Consider the following 23,040-nt stretch of genomic DNA (forward strand, 5'->3'; position numbering starts at 1 on the left):
CTTACAGAAACAGGAAATAGAGCCGTGGTTGGCAAGGAGTAGGCAGGGGAGAGAAGAGGAAAGGAAGTTAGTGTTTGTGCAGGGTTTCGGTTTTGCAAGATAAAAGAGTTCTGGAGGTCCAAACCCAGCTGTGGAGCAAACCGAATACTACCCAACTGTGCTTTAAAAAGGACTTCCGCTGGGGTTTTAAAAAATTAGAATAAAAAGAAAAAATTACACGTTTGGCTATTTATGGAGATATATATACACATAATCCCAGCATTGGAGAGAAAGGGCGAGATAGAAGGAGGGAGCCTGGGCTACATAGTGAGACTGTCTCAAAACAACCAATTTGCTTTTTACATATATACTTAGTTCTCTTGGGTTTGTGGAAGTACATTTTGAGAAGTTATATTAGTTCTTTATTACTCAAAATCACTGTAGGTTAACAAGTTCTTTTATTAAACTCCCATGGATAGCAGAGGAATTTGGAGCCTTTTGCAGCTGGTAGGAAGTGGCTGCAGAAGACCGGACCTCATGGAAGAGGTCCCCCCCCCCCCCGGGCATGTTCCCCCCCAGAGGCCTGAGTAGGCTTTGGTATCCATCAGGCACACACCAGGGGTTTCAGTTGCTCTTTCCCCATTAGCAGCGTTCAGCTCAGATGAAAATCGTTTACTGCAAGTGTCTGGCACCGGTCGTACCACCGAAGCAGAATGAAGTCAGCCAAGGAGGCCTTGGATACTGCAGGGGGGTGGGGGGGAGCCAGAGTGTAGCTTTTGTAAAACCCTGAGACCAGGATTCTGAATTTCTGTGGAAGCCGCATAGGGCACCGCTGGGGAGTGAGATGCGGACTTTTCTAGCCATAATCTGAGGTGGGTGCTGGAATTTGCGCTAAGGAGACCTGGTGTCCATCCTGGCCTGGCCTGGCATGGTGTTACGCGGTTATGTAACTCCTTCAAATCTTGCTTCCCCACTGGCAGTTCCCGTCCTCTTTGCAAAGCACTGAGTGTGTTCTCTGCAGCAGGTGTTTACGTGGGGTGCTGAGCATGCAGAAAGAAAGCATCCATCTCTCACCCCTGTGACAGGGAACTGGGAGTCCTTAGATTTGGGGGGCACTTAAAATCGTAGATAGCTTTAAGGTCACAGAAGGCAAAGAATGGAGACAAGCTTGGGAGGCCGTTAGACCTCGCTGGGAGAGGCAAAGCCTACAAGGAACAGGGGCCTAGCAGTTACTGCCACTCCCAGAACAGCCTGTTACCAGCCCATCTTTCCTGTCTTGCACACAGATTTTCTGTCTTGTTACCTGTAATTGGCATTACAGAGAGTAATTGGCATTACAGAGATGGCCAGTGCTGCCCTGAAATGGAGGGAGACGAATATTCTATTGAGGTCCCAACTTCACAGCACCCATTAAAAGAATAGTCTGCACTTATATACGTTTTTTAAAAAATCATTTTATTTGTCGTTTAAGCATGTTCATCTGGAGGTCAGGGGACAGCTAGTGGGAATCGGTTTGTTTCTGACATGTGAGACCTGGGGATAGAATGCAAGTCCTCAGGCCTGACTGTGGGCGTCTTTACCACTGAGCCGTCTTGCCAGCCCCCACTTTCCTTTTAGAATGCATTTAGTTATTTAGATTGATTGATGATTGATTGATTGAGACAGGTTCTCTACACTTAGCCTGTGTGTGATTGGCCTTGAACTTACGGCAATCCTCCTGCCTCTTTCTGAAGATGTGGCTTTTAAATGGAATGGTCGAGAAGCATGAGTCTTGTCTGAGGAAGGACGTCATGTAGGAGTATCAGGACGCCATCAGAACCAGGGTGAGATGGCGCGTAGAGGATCTCGGGGCTTTGGCTCACCCCTGAGGCTGATAAACAGTGATGCAGTTTGAATTAGGAGTGATGTAATATCTGCCTAGGTGCATACAAACCATAGGTATTGGGTGGGGTGAGGCAGGAAGGACAACAAGGGGTAGCTGAGTGGGCCTGTTAGGGGGGCCCAGGCTTAAGTGTTGAAATATAGGTGGGAACTGGCTGGGTTCTTATCCTCTTTGGAAGAGAAGGTATACTTTAGATAGGCCTTGAAACGCCAGGGAGGAAGAATGACCTTGAATATAGAAACATGAAAACCTGTTCCTATTACAGTTGGCAGGGCTGAATTTGAAAGGGGTCAGGTGCCTTTGCCCAGGGTTCTTTAGCCAGAAAGTGAAGCCAGCACAGCAACCTAGGGAATTAATGACATACACTCACACCTGTCTTGCAGCTTGCACTTGGTACCTGTGTCGTGATCGATGCAGGAAGGTGGGTGTGGTCCTCATGTCATCTTTATGCTAGCTGTCTTTATGCCAGCCATTCGTTCAGGCTGCATGTCTTCTGCCCCTAGCCACGCCCACCCCAGTTAGCCGGTAAGGAGCTGAGTCAGTGTACCTGGGCTAATGGAAGCCACCCTGCTTCTGTGGTACTCAGCAAGAGCTCACGGTGGTGTTGAATCTGTCCCATGTCCCACCTCATTCTTGTAAGCTTACAGCAGCAGCTCAGGTCACTTGTCATTTGTCCTTGTCACTTTGCAACCCCATCCTGTGAGGTCTGTCACTTTCCCAGTGAATTCTTTATATTTCACTAATGTAAATTATGGATTGTAGAAAACTACTGGCTTTTAAAAAAAAAAAAAGGCTGATTTTCCCAGCAACGGGCAGATCAGGTGGCAGGGTTCTCACTGGGCCAACATTGTTCAGTGGTTCTTTGAGGGAAAAGTGTCATTTTCAGGGTTTTGCTCTCAGAGGCCCCAGTGCTTTTCTTTTCTTTCATTCTGGCTCAGCCATAGCTGAAATGTGATAAGGAGAAATGCCAGTGGTACTGGGCAGTGCCAGGTCGCTGCTGGCCGACATCCAAAGATTCCTGCAGCTCTGGGTCCCAGCCAGACCCAGGGTCTGTCTAGTCTCTACTCACCCACGATCATTAGAACCTTTTAGCTGTAAACCCAGGCAGGCCACCAGGCCTCACTCAGGCTGCTGTTTCCACTACAAGCCTCCCCTTCTCTCCCCTCTGCCTCCCCCCCAGTTCACAAAGGCTTTTATCTTTAGTGCTTTTCCTGGTGCCTGAGACAGCCAACTTATGCATACAGAATATCTCTTATTTCCTGAAGCCTTCCTCCGTCAACATCCCGTACACATACCCTGGGAATGTGTCATAGACCATGTACGTAATAAGTAGCCTTCAGTTCTGCACCTGCAAGGCCTATGACCACAGGAGGGGCATGGAAGCTACGATTTAAAGGAAGAAACTGTACCGTAATTCTCAGACTGCTGAGGCCTAGCTTCCTCTAGCCCTGCATCCCTGAATAGTGGGGGAGGGGAAGCTTGTAGGTGCTGATGACTGCTATCACACGTGTCCCCTTGTATGGCTACCCCTGCCCACCTGGCTGCGCTTTCCCTAGAGAGTCAGAAAGATACCAGATTCAGGACATCGGAGGAGCTCCCGAGAGTGTTCCTGTGCATCTTGGCTTTGGGTTCAAGTTCAGGAGTGGCTTGGCTCACTCCCTGAGGCACTTCCAAAGCAGCTCACTACACTGTAACCAGAGCTTGCCTGATTGCAGTTAGGGATGAGAGCTGAGGCTTGGGGTGGGAGAAGGGACTGAACACTGCAGGCCGTGGAGTTCCAGCCCAGCTGCATCCCATGCACTTGTCCAAGATTTACGGACTCGTCGGTATCCAGAGCCTTGACAACACCGGTATACAGCCAGGCACAGGAGTGTGTTCTCAAGAGTGACAGGAGAACTCTGAAAGCGGTGTGGCTACAACAATGCTGTGAGGCTTGCAGGCGACAGGGAACCCCAGCCCCAGAGGACAAGACAAGAAGACATGGGCTTATGAGTGTACCCAGCCAGGTCTCACATGCCACTGGAAGAAACTGAGTGGAGCTTAGGCCCATGGGATGGGGCAGCCCAGGGTGGGTGGCTATGGCAGAGGAGCCTCCAGGCCACCCCACTGCTTCTTCCTGTGCTGTCCCTTTTACCAGTCCCTCCAGAACTTTGCTGAGCTCATGCAGTTCCCAGCCTGAGGATGATGTCATCAGTCACCTGTGGACTCCCATTCTGCTCAGCTTTCCAGGGTAGGACCTTGTTGCCCATTCACTGCAGCAACCCCATCTCCGTAGCCCGCCACTTCTCTTTCTGTTGTAGCAGAGTCATTATGTTCTGCAAACGTTATTTTCTGAAACCCACAGTGTAAGGGGACCCTGGATTACAAGCTCATTACACCCTGATTTCAAACTCAGAAAGAAGCCAATTGGTATCACATTCCTGTGACCTAGCCCTTGACCCTGGCACAGGGATGTGAATTCTAGATCAGCCTGGACTATGTAGTGAGACTGGTCATAAAAAAACCACACACAGAAAGAACAGTCATGGCTTTCTATGGCCCTGAGAGTCTCCTGCCTTCCTTCCCATCCTCACCCCATGCCCAGAAGCGCCCTAGCCACAGGAGATACATTTATGGATATGTGAAACCCCAGGTCAAACCTGACATGTACCTGACATGATCTTCCTATTTGTGCATACCTCTGGTAATGTTGAATTTGTAGACTACGCACAAGGTTCAGAAGGACAATAATAATAATAAAATATAACAGTAATAAAAACATATTCCATAGGGCTCAAGGCTACTTGCCTAGTAGGCATAAAGCCCTGGGTCTATCTGTAGCACCGTAAATATAAACCAGCAGGCAGACATAGGGACTGTTTATTTCTGGGAAGTTCAATTTAAATTTTTTTGGACCACCGTCATAAGTTAATGGAAACCTTTGGAGGTGAAGCGTTGTGTTATAAAGGGGTCATGGAGTCACATGTGATGAATGCTTCAGATTTTGCTACCCTTGGCTCTTGGTCCAGGGCTAGCTCGGTGTCATGGCCGAGGTGGTACCTCCCTCCCACCCCCCGCCCCCAAGAGCGGTATTCTTTCCTCTCTAGAGGCAGTATGTGGCTTGCGTGTTAGACACTGAGCCCCTTTGCTCCCCTCAAAGCTCCAGCTCACCAGCCGCTGGTCTTGGCTCCGTAAGGCAGATGAGCGCCCCCCCCCCAGTTCCCCATGTGCCCCCACCCAGCACTCAGCAGACCTCCTGCTGGAGAAAATGGTGCTGGAGATGTCCCTGCTCCTGTAGCAGAGGGAGGCTAAATCAGTATGTCTCCAGCACTCAGCAATGCTAAGAGGAGCCATCGTTCCAAAAGAACATCTGTGTACTGTGGTGTTCTAAACAAACTGCCACTCCCCACATTTTTTACTAATTATTTTTTGAGAGTGTTTCAATTCCCTTCCCTTTGCCCTCCCATATACCCTTTCCACTCCTTCAGATGTATGACTTTTTCATTAATCGTTACATACATACATATATACGTGTGTGTGTGTGTGTGTGTGTGTGTGTGTATCCCTAAATACATAACTGCAGTCTGTTCAGTCTGTACATGGTACTGGTATGTGTGTTTTAAGGTCTGACTGTTTGGTATTGGATAAGCCCGCTCTTAGCATCCCTCGGTTGCCTTTAGTTCTTCCGTGTACGGCCAATGGGTTTCCCTTCCCATCCACGTTCACTTATCCGTTCTTTTGTCCTTTTCGGCTTGTGTTTGGGACTTTATGTGTAGCTTTGGTTATTGTTAGGAGTCTCAGTCTCACAGAAGCCTCCCAATCCTCTGGCTCTTACGATCCTTCTGACCCCTCTTCCACAATGTTCTCTGAGCCTTAGGTGTGGGAGTAATTTATAGACTGGAACTCTAAGACTCTGTGTTTCTATTGGTTGTGGTTTCTGTCGTGGGCCTGTGTGACAAGAAGTTTCCTTGATGAAGGGTGAGGACTACATTTATCTGTGGGTATAGGGCCAGTATTTACGACGTAGTTAGGGATTATGCTGGTTTAGGAGAGTGGAGGTTTTAGGGTCTCAAAGATCCATGCCCTCACTAACCCTGGTTAAGCCCTCATCTTTGAAAAAGATGCCCACAGTTTCCTGTTGTGATGCTGAGCCACCGTTCCTTGTGGATGGGCGGACTGAGAGGAGGAGTGGCCCATCTGACCACATGGAGACCTCCTGACCTCAGCTGCACAGCTGTTGCCGCACAGGCTGCAGAAGGGTCTTTCAAGTTGCAGTCCTCCGACTCTTCCCTTCCTCGAGGCTATCAACAGATTGCTTGAAAACATTACTCTGTTCTTGTCCCTTTGCCTGTTAAACAAAGTCTTATTTAGTAACTTAGGTTGGCCTCTAAGCCGTGGCGATGCTCCTGCCTCAGCCCAGGTTCAGGAATCATAGATGTGAGCCCCTATATTTGTTTGCATTTTTTACATCCACTCTGGGGTGGATTTCCTACTAAATTGTAAATAATCCCCTCTCCCTTGACTCACAAAAGTAACACCATCGGCAATATCTGAAATGCTCTACGTCAGAGGCACAGGGACACTGGATGCCTGCTGCTGCTGGCACCAGCTGCCACCTCAGAGTTAGAGTGTTAGATTAGAGTGGAGATTGCGAAACACTTTCCTACTCTTGGTGAGATAAAATAACCATTTCCTTGAGGAGTGTTGCCTCTTGTTTTGCCATATAGATTGGTGGCGGTGGTTGTTAGCTTAGCCGTGTCCTATTCTGCAACCCTGGCTGGTCTGGAACTCATTGTGTAACTAACCCATGTCTGCCTCAGATTTGTGTGCTCTCTGCCTCTTGAGTGCTGAGATTACAGGTGTGAACTACCGTGCCCGAGTCTTTTAAAAACATGCTCTCTCTGGCTCCCCCCCCCCCCTGCAGTCTCTTCAGATGGAGGTGCGGAGTCTTCGGCCTTAGTGGATGATAATGGTAGTGAGGAAGACTTCAGCTATGAGGAGCTCTGCCAGGCCAACCCTCGGTACCTGCAGCCAGGAGGGGAACAGCTGGCCATCAATGAGGTACTCGATCCCACATGTGCCAGATCCTTGGTTCTCAGGGCTGTGGCTGTCTAGTTAGTACTTACCTAGCATTTCCTGAAGCCTGCGACTCTGCTGGCTGCTTTTCAACACTGAGTTTCCGTCATCGTCCAGGACCGTGACTGTAACTGAGCTTTGCAGGTTTCTGACAGTTGTAGCCATATAAGCACTTAGCTAAGCAGGTACTGGTCTTCTCCACATCTTGACACTCTGGAGTGGTGCACGTGGGGCATGACCTCACCAGGGTGTCACTTAACCACTGTGAAGCCCTCACATCTAGTGTGGTGGCTCAGAAGACATTTGTAAAGCGACGATTCCAAATACTAAGTCTGATAGGTGACTGTCCCTACTCCAGACACCTGACTTTTCCACGGCATGAAAGCTAGATGCCGGTGTAGGTTTGGATCATTTTCGGATTGTGGTGTGGAATGACCGTTCTGTTTTCCTTTCCTTACAGTAAGTGCTCAGTGACTTAGGTGACATGAGGCATCTCATCATGTGATGCACTTCAGATGCGCTCTTCGGCCCATCCTGGGTGCCACTAGAAAAGGCTGAGTCAGGGCATTGCACAGTGACTAGGTGTAGGAATGCATGCTGGGATGGTTTATGATGACTTAGCATGATATGACTCCATTGTGAGCCAAGAGGCACCTGCACAACCCAGACTAGCCTTGAACTTGTGAGCCCCTGCCTCAAACTCCTCCCACATGGCAGGATGACAGGTGTGTGTTACCACATCCAGCATGTATGCACACCTTTTAAAAGATGACCCGAGTGGCCCTTTAAGAGTAGGTTACAGTCACCTACCTAATACTGTTTCCCACCATTGATTTCAGACAACCAGTTTATCTCAGTAGCACAGATTTTTGCAGACAGTGAACGAGCCTATGGCTCCTTTCCCTCTGCCCACTTTGCTGGATGCTAAGCATGCTCTCCTGTCTCCATCGCAGCTCATCAGCGATGGCAGCGTGGTCTGTGCGGAAGCACTGTGGGACCATGTAACTATGGACGACCAGGAACTGGGCTTCAAGGCTGGTGATGTCATCCAAGTTCTGGAAGCTTCTAACAAGGACTGGTGGTGGGGCAGGAATGAAGACAAAGAGGCCTGGTTCCCTGCAAGCTTTGTTAGGGTAAGTGTGGCCCTCTGAGCTGTCCAGGGGATGTTCATGGGCAGGGGATTGCAGTAGAGTTTCAGCAGATCTCAGTTTCACCCAGGTCCAGTTCTTCTGTCATTGTGTTTAATACACATAAGCCAGGCCTGTAGGAAATAAGGCTAGTTGGAGTAGAAATCTTTTTGTTTTTTTTTTTCTTAAAGATTTTTTTTGTATATGAGTACACTGTAGCTAGCTGTCTTCAAACACAGCAGAAAAGGGCATCAGATCTCATTACAGATGGTTGTGAGCCACCATGTGGTTGCTGGGATTTGAACTCAGGACCTCTAGAAGAGCAGTCAGTGCTCTTAACCGCTGAGCCAGCCCTCCAGCCCCCAAAATCTTAATAATCATAATAGAAGGCAATAAGCTACTTGGCATTGCTTCTGCCCATGAACACGTATCGAGGGCGTTGTGGTTTTATAACTCGGCACAGAGAGCGAGGGCAGGGAAGTCTCTGCCTTGGTCCTGCTACCACTTCCTCTCCCCTAAGCTCCCTGCCTCCTGTGTGTGGCCTGCAGCTTCGAGTCAATCAGGAGGAGCTGCCTGAGAGCTGCAGCAGCTCCCATGGGGAAGAGCAGGATGAGGACACCAGTAAAGCCCGCCACAAGCACCCGGAGAGCCAGCAGCAGATGCGGACCAACGTCATCCAGGAGATCATGAACACCGAGCGAGTGTATATCAAGCACCTGAAGGACATCTGCGAGGTCAGTGCCAGTCAGGGGCTGCCACCGCCTCCGACCCAGTGCGTCTATCTCATCGGATTCTCCGGCAAGATGCTGGGTGGTTGCTGCACAGGGGAAAATATGGTCCTACCTGGCGATGTTGCCGTGGTCCTTTCAGTGATCGTCGGTAGTCTCTTTACAGTGGGGAGTCGGGGAAAGACAGTGTGTGACGGTGTAACAGTTGCTGGGATTATGGACGCTGGCTACCACGCCCAGCTTGTTATTCAGTAATCTCATCTGGTTTTGGAGAACCGAACATTAGTAGAAGGGGGCTGAAAGGCTGCTTCCTCCCAAGCTGGTTGTCATTTTGTGGATCATGTGAGCTGCATAGCTCTGGGGGCTGATGGCAGCACTGCTCATTCAGCTGTGAGCACCCAGTGCTAGCGACAGGCTTGCGTCAGGCGAGCCTGTTCCAGCATGGGTGAACATGGCCTGCTGCTGCTCATCTCTCTGCTCCACAAGCGTGTGGTCTTTAGAGTCAGTTTCTGGCTGAGCATTGAGGAGCACGGACCGTGGACTGCCCCGTTGGTTACCCGGCTCAGCTCAGCTCTTCTCGGCATTATCACCGGGGAACACATCCTCTTAGTTGCTTGTTGCAGATGAGGGAACGGAGACCTTGACATTTAGAGGATGGGTTGGAAGACAGTGTGTCCCCTAAGCTTAGAATCTGCATTGTCAAAGTGTGTGAATCTTAAAATTCATACAGGGGTAGAGTGGTTTAGGGGCTTGCTGCATATGCATGAGGATGTAAGTTTGGATTCCTAGCATCCACATAAAAGCTGGGCGTGGCAGCATATGTCTCTAACCCCAGCACTGGGAGGCAGAGATGGACAGATCCCATGGCCTCTCTGGTCAACCAGTCTATCCAAAACTGTGAGTCCCAGTTGGTAAGACATTCTCTCTCTCTCTCTCTCTCTCTCTCTCTCTCTCTCTCTCTCTCTCTCTCACACACACACACACACACACACACACACACACTGGGAAACAGTATTAGGTAGGTGTAAAGGTGATTAAGATTAAAATCACGCCAGGCAGTGGTGGCGCACGCCTTTAATCTCAGTTCTTGGGAGGCAGAGGCAGGCGGATTTCTGAGTTTGAGGCCAGCCTGGTCTACAGAGTGAGTTCCAGGACAGCCAGGGCTACACAGAGAAACCCTGTCTCAAAAAACAAAAAAAAAAAAAAAAAAAGATTAAAATCATGTGTACCTGAATGGACACTCTTGTACCACACATACATGTTCACATGTTCCACTGCACATAAGAAGGCAGTGGTTTATCTTTTATTCAGTGGTCAGTTCTGTTTCAGCATACAATGCTAAGAGGTAACTGTACGTGCATGTGTGGCCTTTCCTTCCTATCACTAACTCCCAAGCCAGAGCACAGCTCTGAGAGTGTGCCTAGGGAAGTAGTCATTACGTAGGCCTCTTAGTAGGCACAGGTCTCAGATCAAGGATGTACAGACCCCTGGTATATAACGAAAGCAGGTATGATGGAGCCCGTGGCATGGATGATCTTGGGTCTTTGCCGTGATTTAACAAACCAAAGCCACACTGACTCGGGTTATCAGATTTGATAGCAAGCCTTCACACACTAACCTCCTTCATCTCCCTGGCCAGGAAAGTCAGAATCTAGAAAGTGTGCCAATACGGAGCCAGACATACACATATCTCTAAGCCTGGCAGTGGGTAGGTAGAGATTGGTGGATCCTTGGGGCTGGGCTCTTTGACCAGCCAGCCTCATCTGCTTGGAGAGTTCCAGACCAGTAAGGACTCTGTTTCAAACAAAAAGGACACTACCTGAGGAAGGACACCCAAGGTTGGCTTCTGACTCTCATACAACTATGAACACACATGCACCACACCCCAACACAAACACATGCACACACAATACACGTGGTGGCGTTTGTAAACTCTTCTGTTTGAAACTCACTTCTGGAAACTTGGAGGCTGGCCACATGAAACTCTTCACTTCCATCTTGTTTTGAAAAAATACTTTTTGGTGAATTATAGTTGTAAATGTGTGACTGTCTCATCAGCCCCACAGAGATGAAAATAATTCTCTCTAATTAAAATTCACCCCACCTTGGGAATGGTGCCACACACCTGTCATCTCAGCACACGGTTGTCTACATCAGGAGGATTGCAAGTTTGAGACCAGCCTGAGCTACATAGTGTGAAACCCTATCCTAAAATTAAACTAAAATTCAGCCCGAGGCTGTGGTGGTGGGCCAAAACACAAGCAGAAACAACAAACTGTTCCACTGTCTCTAAACAAATAAAACCGTTTGCTCTTGTCCTTTGCAGGGCTATATCCGACAGTGTCGTAAGCACACGGGAATGTTCACCGTTGCGCAGCTAGCCACTATTTTCGGAAACATTGAAGACATTTACAAATTCCAAAGAAAGTTTCTGAAAGACCTTGAGAAACAGTACAACAAAGAGGAACCTCACTTGAGTGAAATAGGATCCTGCTTTCTTGAGCACGTATGTCACTGTTCTTCCGTTCTTCCGTTAATCACATCCTGTCAGACAATAGCGTAGAAAGATGTCTCCGCCAAAGACATTCCAGGGGGTGCTGCCTTGCCTCATGCACTGCCATTAGCTAGATAGGAGTTTTCTTCCCATGAGAGTGGAGGATCCGAGGTCGCATGCTCGTGGGTAGATGGCAGCATGACCTCAGCGTTTCTCTGCTGGTGACGTGATTACTGGGACTTATGACGAGATTGACTATAACCGACAAGAGAAGATTTTAGTGATCTTATTGCTGTGCTTAGACAATAGTTCTAGTAGTGCTAACAATGGCAGCAGTATCCCCTCACTTCCTGGGTGCTGGACCTGGTGGTTTTCTTGAGGCAGGAGACTGGAGCTGGAGGAGTGGATGGACCTTAAAGTGCTGAGCATGGTGGTTCCTTAGAAACACAGGCAGAATGGGTCCCTAGCTGTCCTGGCATCTTCGAGACACTGAAGACCTGTGCGACTGAAGTAGCTTGGTCCTGTGGGAAGCAGTTAGGGAGAGGCTTTCAAAGTGAGCAAAAGTGGGACAAGAGCAGACAGGTGGGTGGCCTCAGACACAGAAGAGTCTTAACTGCTGTCATCGCCGTGGTCAGCCCTGTCGGATGATGGCCCGGGGACAAGGACAAGGAGGAGACCTGTTAAAAAGGGTATTTTCAAAGGAAGTCTGGCAAGGCTAGTTGTACCAACAAAGAGGAGAGCAGTGGTCTGTATGTAGTACTTGTGCATAGAGTTAGCAGGTAGGCTGGGAAATCGCATGCTAGGGAAAGGGGGACTTGTTGGGATGCCCGCTGCATTTACGGTCAGTCAAGCATGCAAAGTGGGATGGGGGAAACAGGAAGGAAGGGCCATTGTGAGCATGTTGCCCAACAACTGAAGCTGGAGGAAAGACGGTAGCCTTGGATGTAGACTAGCACCCAGTGACAGGGCTTTTAAAGCGATGTCTGCCCAGTCCTGAGGGAAGAATGGGTGGGCAGAGGAAAGAGTGTAGCTCCAAGTCCAGGAGAGCAGACAGCATGAGAAGGGCAGGGCAGCTGCGTGGCTGCCCCTCAGGATAAAACTCTGAGAGAAGGGACATGGAGAAGTTAGGAGAAGTGGTAACACGTGGAAACTAGCCCCAAGGGTTGTGAGTTAGGCAGTGTGTACCTCCAAGGCAGAGTTTATCAGCGGGAGGACGGGGCTGAGGCCATTGAGCCGAGCCTCAGAGCATTGCTTTGCCCCTCTGCTGTACCAGCTGCAGGCTCAGGAGCTGACTGAGCACAGTGGTAGAATACCCTCTACCCACCCATAAACAGAGCCCCGTTATCCACTACCCCCAGACCACAAATGATCTCCCTCCCCACCAGCCACGAAAGCCGCTGTCAAGCTTGGATTGCCCTTGGGGTCTTGGCCTGTCCCCCTCTTCTCCAGGGGTGTCCCTACGGACGGACGGCTCAGAGCCATTGACTGATGAGGTTGTCTTCCCCCTTCCAGCAAGAGGGCTTCGCCATCTACTCTGAGTACTGCAACAACCACCCGGGCGCCTGTGTGGAGCTGTCCAACCTCATGAAACACAGCAAGTACCGGCACTTCTTCGAGGCCTGCCGCCTGCTCCAGCAGATGATCGACATCGCCCTGGACGGCTTCCTCCTCACGCCTGTGCAGAAGATCTGCAAATACCCGCTGCAGCTGGCTGAGCTGCTCAAGTACACCACACAGGAGCACGGGTAAGTAAGCTGGGGGCCGCCCAGGGACTGTGGAGCCAAGCCCCAGCCAGCCTGGTGCTCCTGGAACGGCAGGGACAGGTGGTGGTGGTGCTGGTGGTGGTGCTGGTGGTGATGGTAATGTGGCAGCATTGCTACACTGCCTCTGAGCTTCAGGGAAGTTTTCAAGTGTTTATCAGTTTAACAGAGTATGTGAAGATAATCCATGACTTCCAGACATAGAAAAACAAAAGAATTCTTTTGTTTGTTTGGTTTGGTTTTTTCCAGACAGGGTTTCTCTGTGTAGCCCTGGCTGTCCTGGAACTCACTCTGTAGACCAGGCTGGCTTTGAACTCAGAGATCCTACTGCCTCTGCCTCCCAAGTGCTGGAATTAAAGGCGTGAGCTATCACAGCTGGCTTCTTTCTTTTCTCCTTTCCTTTTTCTTTTTCTTTTATATTTATTTTTTATATGTAAGTTACACTGTAGCTATCTTCAGACACTCCAGAAGATGGCGTCAGATCTTGTTAAGGATGGTTGTGAGCCACCATGTGGTTGCTAGGATTTGAACTCAGGACCTTTGGAAGAGTAGTTGATGCTCTTAACTGCCGAGCCATCTCTCCAGCCCCCTCTTTTTCTTTCTCTCTTTCTTTTTTCTTTTCTTTTTCTCTTTCTCTTCCTTTCCTTTCCTTTTCTTTTCTTTCCTTCTTTCCTTCCTGTTTTCCTTCCTTTTATCCTTTCTTTCTTTTGTAAAACAGAAAAAAATTCTAGAAAAAAAAAGACAACAACAAAACCCCTTTGATTCTGCCCTTCTTTGGGGACTTTTAGCAAAAAAAAAGCATTGTCCCTTTCCTTTGCTTGGGGCATCCACTTCTGGGGCAGTTGAAGGTCTTGTTTATTTTGCCTCCTGCTCTGCCTCGGAGAATAGGCCTGGGAAGACTTGCTTTGTGGACAAAGCTGCAGACTTCCCAGGACTGGAGCACCCCTGTGTTTGGCTCACTGCCTCTGCTCTCAAGGCTGTTGAGGCTCCAACTCAGTCCACCAGGGTCCCTGCTGTGTCATCACGTGAGCTAAGTGCTCCAGCCTGTTGACTGAATGGCTGGTCTACACATCCCCAGATTACTTCCACTGAACAAAACCCGAGCGTAACATTTTCTTACACAGGCCACTCGTGGTCTTAGCCTCTGTGTAAATCTCGATTTTGATTTCAGGGTTTTCCATACTTGACAGTTTTAGAGGCATGGGCTGGGCTCTGCTGGAAGACCTTCAGACTGTATTGCTCATGGTCTTTTATGCCCCTCCCTAAACAAGTAAAAGATGAGACTTGATGTGGATAATTACTTTCGAAAGGGCTAGTGGTTTTTAAGCAGCTTTATATAGCAGAAGTGGTTGTGTTGAAATCAAAGCAGAGATCAAGAACAGATCTCGGTACTAATGAGAATAATTCACAGTTGCTATGACTAACACTTGGTTTCTGTGACATTTACTTTCATTCATGGTGATTTCTGGGAAATGAATGGCAACATTCTTATTCCAAAAGAATTGTGAATCGCGTTCCCCTCGGCTCACTTAACCTGTGTAGACTGTGGTCTATTCACGGGAACAATGGCTCTTACTCAGTGCCTCGTCTAGACCATTAGCATACAAACCGGGGACTGAGCTCGTTATTTTGTCAGCCCTCATGTGTGAACTTCATGTCTTACAATTAAAGTGAACTTTCCGGTTTTTTTTGCAGCGATTACAACAATATAAAGGCAGCCTATGAAGCCATGAAGAACGTGGCCTGCTTGATCAATGAACGCAAGCGCAAGCTGGAGAGCATCGACAAGATCGCCCGCTGGCAGGTGTCCATCGTAGGCTGGGAGGTGAGAGGCACTCACACATGCGCAGTGAGGCTTGCCGCTCCTGCTCTTGCACCCAGCAACAGCATACGTTAGCCTCCTGTGATTGGCACTGTATGTTCTGGCTTTCATGGAGTATCGCCTTGTGCATTCGGAGGGATTTTGATGAGTCTGAAAGACAACTAACTACCTTAATGATATACAATGTCTACCAAAAAATTAAGTCAGAGTAGGAGGCGAGGTAGCTCAGAGGGTAAAAGTGCCAAACCTAAGGATGTGAGTTTACTCCCCAGGCCCCACATGGTAAAAAGAGAGAACTTGACCATGAAAGCTATCCTCCAGCCTCCACACGAGCAGTGTGACCCACGCATGCCCGTACACATTTATGCACACACATTAAATAACTAAAAGTAACTTTTAAAAGAAACAAGGTCACTAATACAGTGCTTAGTGTCTGGTCCTCTGACAAGGAGAGCCAGCTCCCACACAGTCATAGAACACAGTCATAGGAGCATGGGGGACTCGAGTCATGGTGACATATTAGGATCCCAAATGATCCAAGCAAATTATCTTTTGTCTGTAAGTTGAGGAGGAAAATATTACTTCTTAGGCTACTTGATCATTATGTAATAGTACAGATAATCCTATCTGATAGTGATGAGCCAATGGATATACTTACCCTTATGTGCATACACACACACACACACACACACACACACACACACACACAGAGAATATGTAGCACCCTAACTTATTCACTGTTAGTTACATTTATGAATTCAGTGAATCCTTTCAGTGCTCTTTAGAAGTAGGCACCACCCCCCGGACAGGGAGAAGGCCCTAAAAGGTGTAAGAACCTCCTCCAGGTCCAGGAGTTTAGACGGGTCACCTCTGCACTGTGGTCACCTGCACTGCACTAGCAGCTCAGAACAAGCTGGTACCTTTCAGGTGGTTGCTGAACCAGATAAGGGTCACTGCATCTACCAACTGGTCAGAACTGGCTTTCACAGGCAGAAGTCACTGGGTGAGAAGGCGGAAATAGGGCTGAAGTTACTGAGAACAGGGTGAGCTAAAGAGAAATGCTTTTTCCCCCCTGAGCATCCCTCCGACATTGCTGTCTGATCCCTTGTTGTTGTTTTTTTTAAGTGAAGAATCTGGGGCACAAAATTGCTGTAGGGAAGGAAATAGAAGAAATATTTTGAAGCCAAGCACTTCTGCCTGCAAAACATTCTGTGTATTATTGGGATTAAAGGAAAATGAAAATTTTATAAATGGAGGCCAGCTTCATACCAGCTTGGTTAGGGTGATGTCAACGTCCATCCACCCTAGGTATTATAAAGGGGTGCTTGCTTTCTGACCGTAGAGTCTGACATTTAGGGACCATCTCATCAGAATTTACTAAGTTCTTGCTGGCAGCCTGGCGTTTTGTTTGCAGGACCCTAAGCTACCTATACCAGCAAGTAGATAAATGCCTGACTCGGGAGCCATAATAGAAATGCTATGTCCCTGTGTGGCAAAACCTCTGAGTCTCCCTTATTGTCATGAAGTCAAGTCTTTATCAGCTCCCACTCCAGAAAATGTCGGCATTCCATTGTTTGTTTGTTTTTTAAAGATTTATTTATTTTATGTATATGAGTGCACTGTAGCTGTCTTCAGACACACCAGAAGAGGGCATCAGATCCCATTACAGATGGTTGTGAGCCACCATGTGGTTGCTGGGAATTGAACTCAGGACCTCTGGAAGAGCAGTCAGTGTTCTTAACCTCCTCTGGGCTATTTCTCCAGCCCCATTGTTTGTTTATTTATATTTTATGTGCTCTGGTGTTTGAGGATGTCAGATTCCCTGGAACTGGAGTTGAAGATGGTTGTGAGCTGCCGTGTGGTTGCTGGGAATTGAACTCAGGACCTCTGGAAGAATAACCAGTGCTCTTAACCCCTGAGCCATCTCTCTAGTCCCCAGCATGCTATTATTTTAACATGAGTTTTTAGATCAGGGAGACACTTTAAGCAGGTCACTAGATGTCCTTCTCCGACCTCCACACATATCACCCTGCCAGAAACAAATGTACCCACGCACATATGCACCCTACATAAATCCGTAGAGCTAGGAAATGAAGAGTAGAAAATACATGACAAGGAACCTGTGAAGTCAAGATCTGAGCAGCCTTGGAGGCCCTACCTAGATGTGTGGAGGGCAGCAATGCCTGGTCTTAGGAAACTGGGTGGAATATTCTAAAAGGCTGCATCAAAGTCCCCTTCTGTATCCCTGTTGTTGGAAACAATCTGGTTTGGAACACTCACCGGGTACTTGCATTCCCTTAGGGCCTGGACATTCTAGACCGAAGCTCCGAGTTGATTCATTCCGGAGAGCTGACCAAAATCACCAGGCAGGGCAAGAGCCAGCAGCGCATCTTCTTCCTTTTCGACCACCAGCTGGTGTCCTGCAAGAAGGACCTGCTGCGCAGGGACATGCTATACTACAAGGGCCGCATGGACATGGACGAGGTGGAGCTTGTGGACGTGGAGGATGGGCGGGACAAAGACTGGAGCCTCAGCCTGCGGAATGCCTTCAAGCTGGTCAGCAAAGCCACGGACGAGGTCCATCTGTTCTGTGCCAGAAAGCAAGAAGACAAGGCCAGGTGGCTGCAGGCCTATGCGGACGAGAGGCGGCGGGTGCAGGAGGACCAGCAGATGGGTGAGTCCCCTCAGCCCCCTCCTCCACTGGCCTTCTCTTCCCAGATACTCCCTCAAGGGCTGAATCTGTAGATGGCACTGCGGGCATGTGCTCTGTGTAATATTAGCAGAGGTGGCCCATACAGCCCAAGAATGTGCTTTCTGCCCTCGTCTCTGTCTTGGATCTACTCTACTTTGGCTAACTCTGCCGTCCTGCCTTTATGCAGTGACATACTCAATGACTGCCTGACTGGCAAGGGTCTCCTTCCCACCCCATACCCAGACACAGAGACTGGTGTGTGGCTCCAGAGAAAGCATGAAGACCTGACCTCACTGGTACTCCGCAACGGGAGCCCATGAAGCAAAGGACACGCACAAGAGGAAGAACAGAGCTGAGAGTTGAGGACTCCTCTGTGATTGTCATGAACCCTCAGGGGAAGAAGTGCAAACATTCTAACTCGGGTGCTTCTAGCCACACCAGACNGTGCAGAGTGACTCATTTAACTGGGAATTGGTGACCCCATCACTTCACGTTTCAGTAATTACCTGCACGCTTCTAGAAGGATTTCGTGACACGCCTTATTGCAACAGGGTCTGATGGTCAACAACCAATGCATGGCGACTGCGGGGGGGGGGGGGGGGGGGGGGGGGGAAGGGGTGTCCAGATTTCCTTGGGTCTAAAGGGCAGCTACCCAGAGTGGCAGATCCCATCTGTGAGGCTGGCCATTGTGTGCTGTCACACTAGTCTCTGCTCTGGTAGTTTCTGAAGAAATTCTTACTTTTAATGGCAAGATAGCCCGGTGGAGTGCAACACAGGACCCCAGGACACTTTCTACAGCCAACTGCAGAATCTAAGGCCACATCTTAAGCTGGTGGCTTGGAACAGGAGACATAGGCACCACCCTTAAACCCCCTTGGGCTCTGTAGCAGTGAGTGATACTTGACCAGACACATGGTCCTTGAGATCTGGGCAACTCAGGCGTTTCTCACCCATGTGACCCCTGTGCACCCCTGGTCTCTGGGCACTGCAGCTCACATCTAGAAGTGCATGTTCACATTCCCAATCTGTGTGGGTGGCTCCGGAGCAGATGAGGCACTCTTTCAGCTTGGTGTGGTCCTAGGGACTGACTACATAATGGTAGCACACACACACACGCACATGCCCTCACCCAACCAGTAGAAATATCTGATGATTCCCTTTATTTCTTCACTTATGTATTTATTTATTTATTTATTTTTAAATATATAAGATGCATTTATTTTATGTATCAGACACACCAGAAGAGGGCATCAGATCCCATTACAAATGGTTGTGAGCCATCATGTGGTTGCTGGAATTTGAACTCAGGACCTTTGGCAGAACAGTCAGTGCTCTTAACCACTGAGCCATCTCTCCAGCCCCACTTATGTATTTATTTATGCTGCATATGAGTATGCGTGTTCTTGGTAGGGTGATAGGTGTGGAGGTCAGAGAAAGACGTCTAGTGGCCTACCTGTTCTCTCACCCTCTGCCTTTTCCACTTGTAAAGGGTCTCACTGAACCCAGAGCTAGGCTGGGAGCCAGCAAGCCCCAGCCGTCCTCCTGTCTCAATCCCGCACAGCATTTGGGGTTGCAGGTACACACATGAGCACACCAGCCTGTTATGTGAGCGCTGGGGATTTTAACTCAGGACTTCACACTTGTAGCGCGCGCACACCTTCCCACTCCTGCGAGGCCATCTTCCTAGCCTAGAGTTGCCAGACAGTTGTATTGGTTTCCCTTTTATCGGCACTGTTGCAAAACACTCTACGTTCCCCTCACTGTCTGGTCAGTTCAGACCCAGTTCCTCCTGTGCTTTCCCGATTATGGCAACCACAGAGCCCGTACCATGTGCCAGAGTGAGCTCGTGCTTCTCGTGTTCAGTAGGGTCCTTGTACAGGTAGACCATCTCTAGTCCCAAGATCAAAATCTCTGACCATCAATGAGGAAAACTTCACACCTGGCATCAGTCAAAATGCAGATGCCCCAAAAGTGTATAGTTTGGAATCACGTTCAGGCTGTGTATAAATAAGATAAAGTATCTATGAAACATAACTGAATCCTGTGTTGAGACTTTGGTCTCATCCCCCAAGACACCTTATGTGCTGTGTATGTGAAAATATTAGGAAATCTAAAGAGTGGCATGTGCTGGCCCCACACATTTCAGATAAGGGGAACTTAGCCTGTGTTTTGGTTTGTCACCCCAACTTCCGCTGGCCTTTTTTTTAATTGCACAATCTTGTGAGAAGGAAGGTGCCGGGTGGCATTCACCAGTGCAAGCGCTCACAGTTTCTGTGCCCACGCTCCGGAGCCACCCACACAGATTGGGAATGTGAACATGCACTTCTAGATGTGAGCTGCAGTGCCCAGAGACCAGGGGTGCACAGGGGTCACATGGGTGAGAAACNGTTTCTCACCCATGTGACCCCTGTGCACCCCTGGTCTCTGGGCACTGCAGCTCACATCTAGAAGTGCATGTTCACATTCCCAATCTGTGTGGGTGGCTCCGGAGCAGATGAGGCACTCTTTCAGCTTGGTGTGGTCCTAGGGACTGACTACATAATGGTAGCACACACACACACGCACATGCCCTCACCCAACCAGTAGAAATATCTGATGATTCCCTTTATTTCTTCACTTATGTATTTATTTATTTATTTATTTTTAAATATATAAGATGCATTTATTTTATGTATCAGACACACCAGAAGAGGGCATCAGATCCCATTACAAATGGTTGTGAGCCATCATGTGGTTGCTGGAATTTGAACTCAGGACCTTTGGCAGAACAGTCAGTGCTCTTAACCACTGAGCCATCTCTCCAGCCCCACTTATGTATTTATTTATGCTGCATATGAGTATGCGTGTTCTTGGTAGGGTGATAGGTGTGGAGGTCAGAGAAAGACGTCTAGTGGCCTACCTGTTCTCTCACCCTCTGCCTTTTCCACTTGTAAAGGGTCTCACTGAACCCAGAGCTAGGCTGGGAGCCAGCAAGCCCCAGCCGTCCTCCTGTCTCAATCCCGCACAGCATTTGGGGTTGCAGGTACACACATGAGCACACCAGCCTGTTATGTGAGCGCTGGGGATTTTAACTCAGGACTTCACACTTGTAGCGCGCGCACACCTTCCCACTCCTGCGAGGCCATCTTCCTAGCCTAGAGTTGCCAGACAGTTGTATTGGTTTCCCTTTTATCGGCACTGTTGCAAAACACTCTACGTTCCCCTCACTGTCTGGTCAGTTCAGACCCAGTTCCTCCTGTGCTTTCCCGATTATGGCAACCACAGAGCCCGTACCATGTGCCAGAGTGAGCTCGTGCTTCTCGTGTTCAGTAGGGTCCTTGTACAGGTAGACCATCTCTAGTCCCAAGATCAAAATCTCTGACCATCAATGAGGAAAACTTCACACCTGGCATCAGTCAAAATGCAGATGCCCCAAAAGTGTATAGTTTGGAATCACGTTCAGGCTGTGTATAAATAAGATAAAGTATCTATGAAACATAACTGAATCCTGTGTTGAGACTTTGGTCTCATCCCCCAAGACACCTTATGTGCTGTGTATGTGAAAATATTAGGAAATCTAAAGAGTGGCATGTGCTGGCCCCACACATTTCAGATAAGGGGAACTTAGCCTGTGTTTTGGTTTGTCACCCCAACTTCCGCTGGCCTTTTTTTTAATTGCACAATCTTGTGAGAAGGAAGGTGCCGGGTGGCATTCACCAGTGCAAGCGCTCACAGTTTCTGTGCCCACGCTCCGGAGCCACCCACACAGATTGGGAATGTGAACATGCACTTCTAGATGTGAGCTGCAGTGCCCAGAGACCAGGGGTGCACAGGGGTCACATGGGTGAGAAACGCCTGAGTTGCCCAGATCTCAAGGACCATGTGTCTGGTCAAGTATCACTCACTGCTACAGAGCCCAAGGGGGTTTAAGGGTGGTGCCTATGTCTCCTGTTCCAAGCCACCAGCTTAAGATGTGGCCTTAGATTCTGCAGTTGGCTGTAGAAAGTGTCCTGGGGTCCTGTGTTGCACTCCACCGGGCTATCTTGCCATTAAAAGTAAGAATTTCTTCAGAAACTACCAGAGCAGAGACTAGTGTGACAGCACACAATGGCCAGCCTCACAGATGGGATCTGCCACTCTGGGTAGCTGCCCTTTAGACCCAAGGAAATCTGGACACCCCTTCCCCCCCCCCCCCCCCCCCCCCCCCCGCAGTCGCCATGCATTGGTTGTTGACCATCAGACCCTGTTGCAATAAGGCGTGTCACGAAATCCTTCTAGAAGCGTGCAGGTAATTACTGAAACGTGAAGTGATGGGGTCACCAATTCCCAGTTAAATGAGTCACTCTGCACCGTCTGGTGTGGCTAGAAGCACCCGAGTTAGAATGTTTGCACTTCTTCCCCTGAGGGTTCATGACAATCACAGAGGAGTCCTCAACTCTCAGCTCTGTTCTTCCTCTTGTGCGTGTCCTTTGCTTCATGGGCTCCCGTTGCGGAGTACCAGTGAGGTCAGGTCTTCATGCTTTCTCTGGAGCCACACACCAGTCTCTGTGTCTGGGTATGGGGTGGGAAGGAGACCCTTGCCAGTCAGGCAGTCATTGAGTATGTCACTGCATAAAGGCAGGACGGCAGAGTTAGCCAAAGTAGAGTAGATCCAAGACAGAGACGAGGGTCAGTAGAAGCTGCAGAGGTAGATATGACTCAGCTTTGCCACAGTGGAGCCTGGCTCCTCACCTCCCACTTGTGTGCCACCTCTTACCTCAGGAGAAGCAGCCACCTCAGCCACTGTGGTTGCTCCTCTGCTGTCTTGCCTCCCTCCAAAGCCAGTCTGTCCTCTCTCCTGGTACAGCTTACCTCACCAGGCCAATACCTAGTTGGCCTACCATATGTTGACAGCATTGCTGTCCACTGCACAGCCAGGGTGCAGAGTTCCAGTCTGAGGCTTCAGGCAAGTAGAATCTCCGCCCACAGAGCTCTTGGCACGTGTGAGCAGCAGCCCCAAGCCCCTCTACCTTGGGCTGTCTTTCCAGAGCGTCATGCTTTAGACCTACAGTTAGGGTGACTCCCATGTGAACATTGACCTGGCAGTGTCTTGTCTTGAGACACTAAGGGTCTGTGTGTCACGACAATTGTACCTCATATCACTCTCTAAAATACCTGAGCTCAGAGGTCATCGTGAGGCACCCGGTGACTTCTGGCACCCTTCCTTTTCCTCACCTCGCAGGGTTCTTTACTTCAGTCTGTCAGTCTGTAGAGAATGCCTCGGCACTGGTGCGTGGTGTACACAGTTTATTCTGAAAATGTTTTCCCGGGTTCTGAACGTAGACCACATCTGTTTCCAAATCCAGGAATGGAAATCCCAGAAAATCAGAAGAAACTCGCCATGTTGAACGCTCAGAAGGCAGGACATGGGAAATCTAAAGGTAAGGTTGGCGGGAGCTTCACCTGCCTCTGTGCGTCCTGTGATGACCTGGAGTCTGTCCACACAGAGCCTTTTTGCAGCTCTGCGTGGAGAGGAAAAGCCA

General features: G+C 49.1%; 1 protein-coding gene across 10 annotated transcripts in view; it reads left to right on the forward strand.

Moving 5' to 3' along the window:
* Spata13 (spermatogenesis associated 13) overlaps window positions 1-23,040 on the forward strand; it is a 130,591-nt gene that overhangs the window by 102,863 nt on the left and 4,688 nt on the right. For all 10 annotated transcript variants that reach the window (XM_021182580.1, XM_029469026.1, XM_021182583.2 and 7 more), the window contains 8 exons: window positions 6,765-6,901; window positions 7,870-8,049; window positions 8,592-8,777; window positions 11,098-11,277; window positions 12,778-13,010; window positions 14,721-14,850; window positions 17,149-17,521; window positions 22,864-22,938. In XM_021182580.1, coding sequence (XP_021038239.1) covers window positions 6,765-6,901; window positions 7,870-8,049; window positions 8,592-8,777; window positions 11,098-11,277; window positions 12,778-13,010; window positions 14,721-14,850; window positions 17,149-17,521; window positions 22,864-22,938 — 1,494 coding nt within the window. The remainder of the gene's footprint in view (window positions 1-6,764; window positions 6,902-7,869; window positions 8,050-8,591; window positions 8,778-11,097; window positions 11,278-12,777; window positions 13,011-14,720; window positions 14,851-17,148; window positions 17,522-22,863; window positions 22,939-23,040) is intronic.

The sequence above is a fragment of the Mus caroli genome, chromosome 14 (genome assembly GCF_900094665.2).
Source record: "Mus caroli chromosome 14, CAROLI_EIJ_v1.1, whole genome shotgun sequence".
Taxonomy (NCBI): domain Eukaryota; kingdom Metazoa; phylum Chordata; class Mammalia; order Rodentia; family Muridae; genus Mus; species Mus caroli.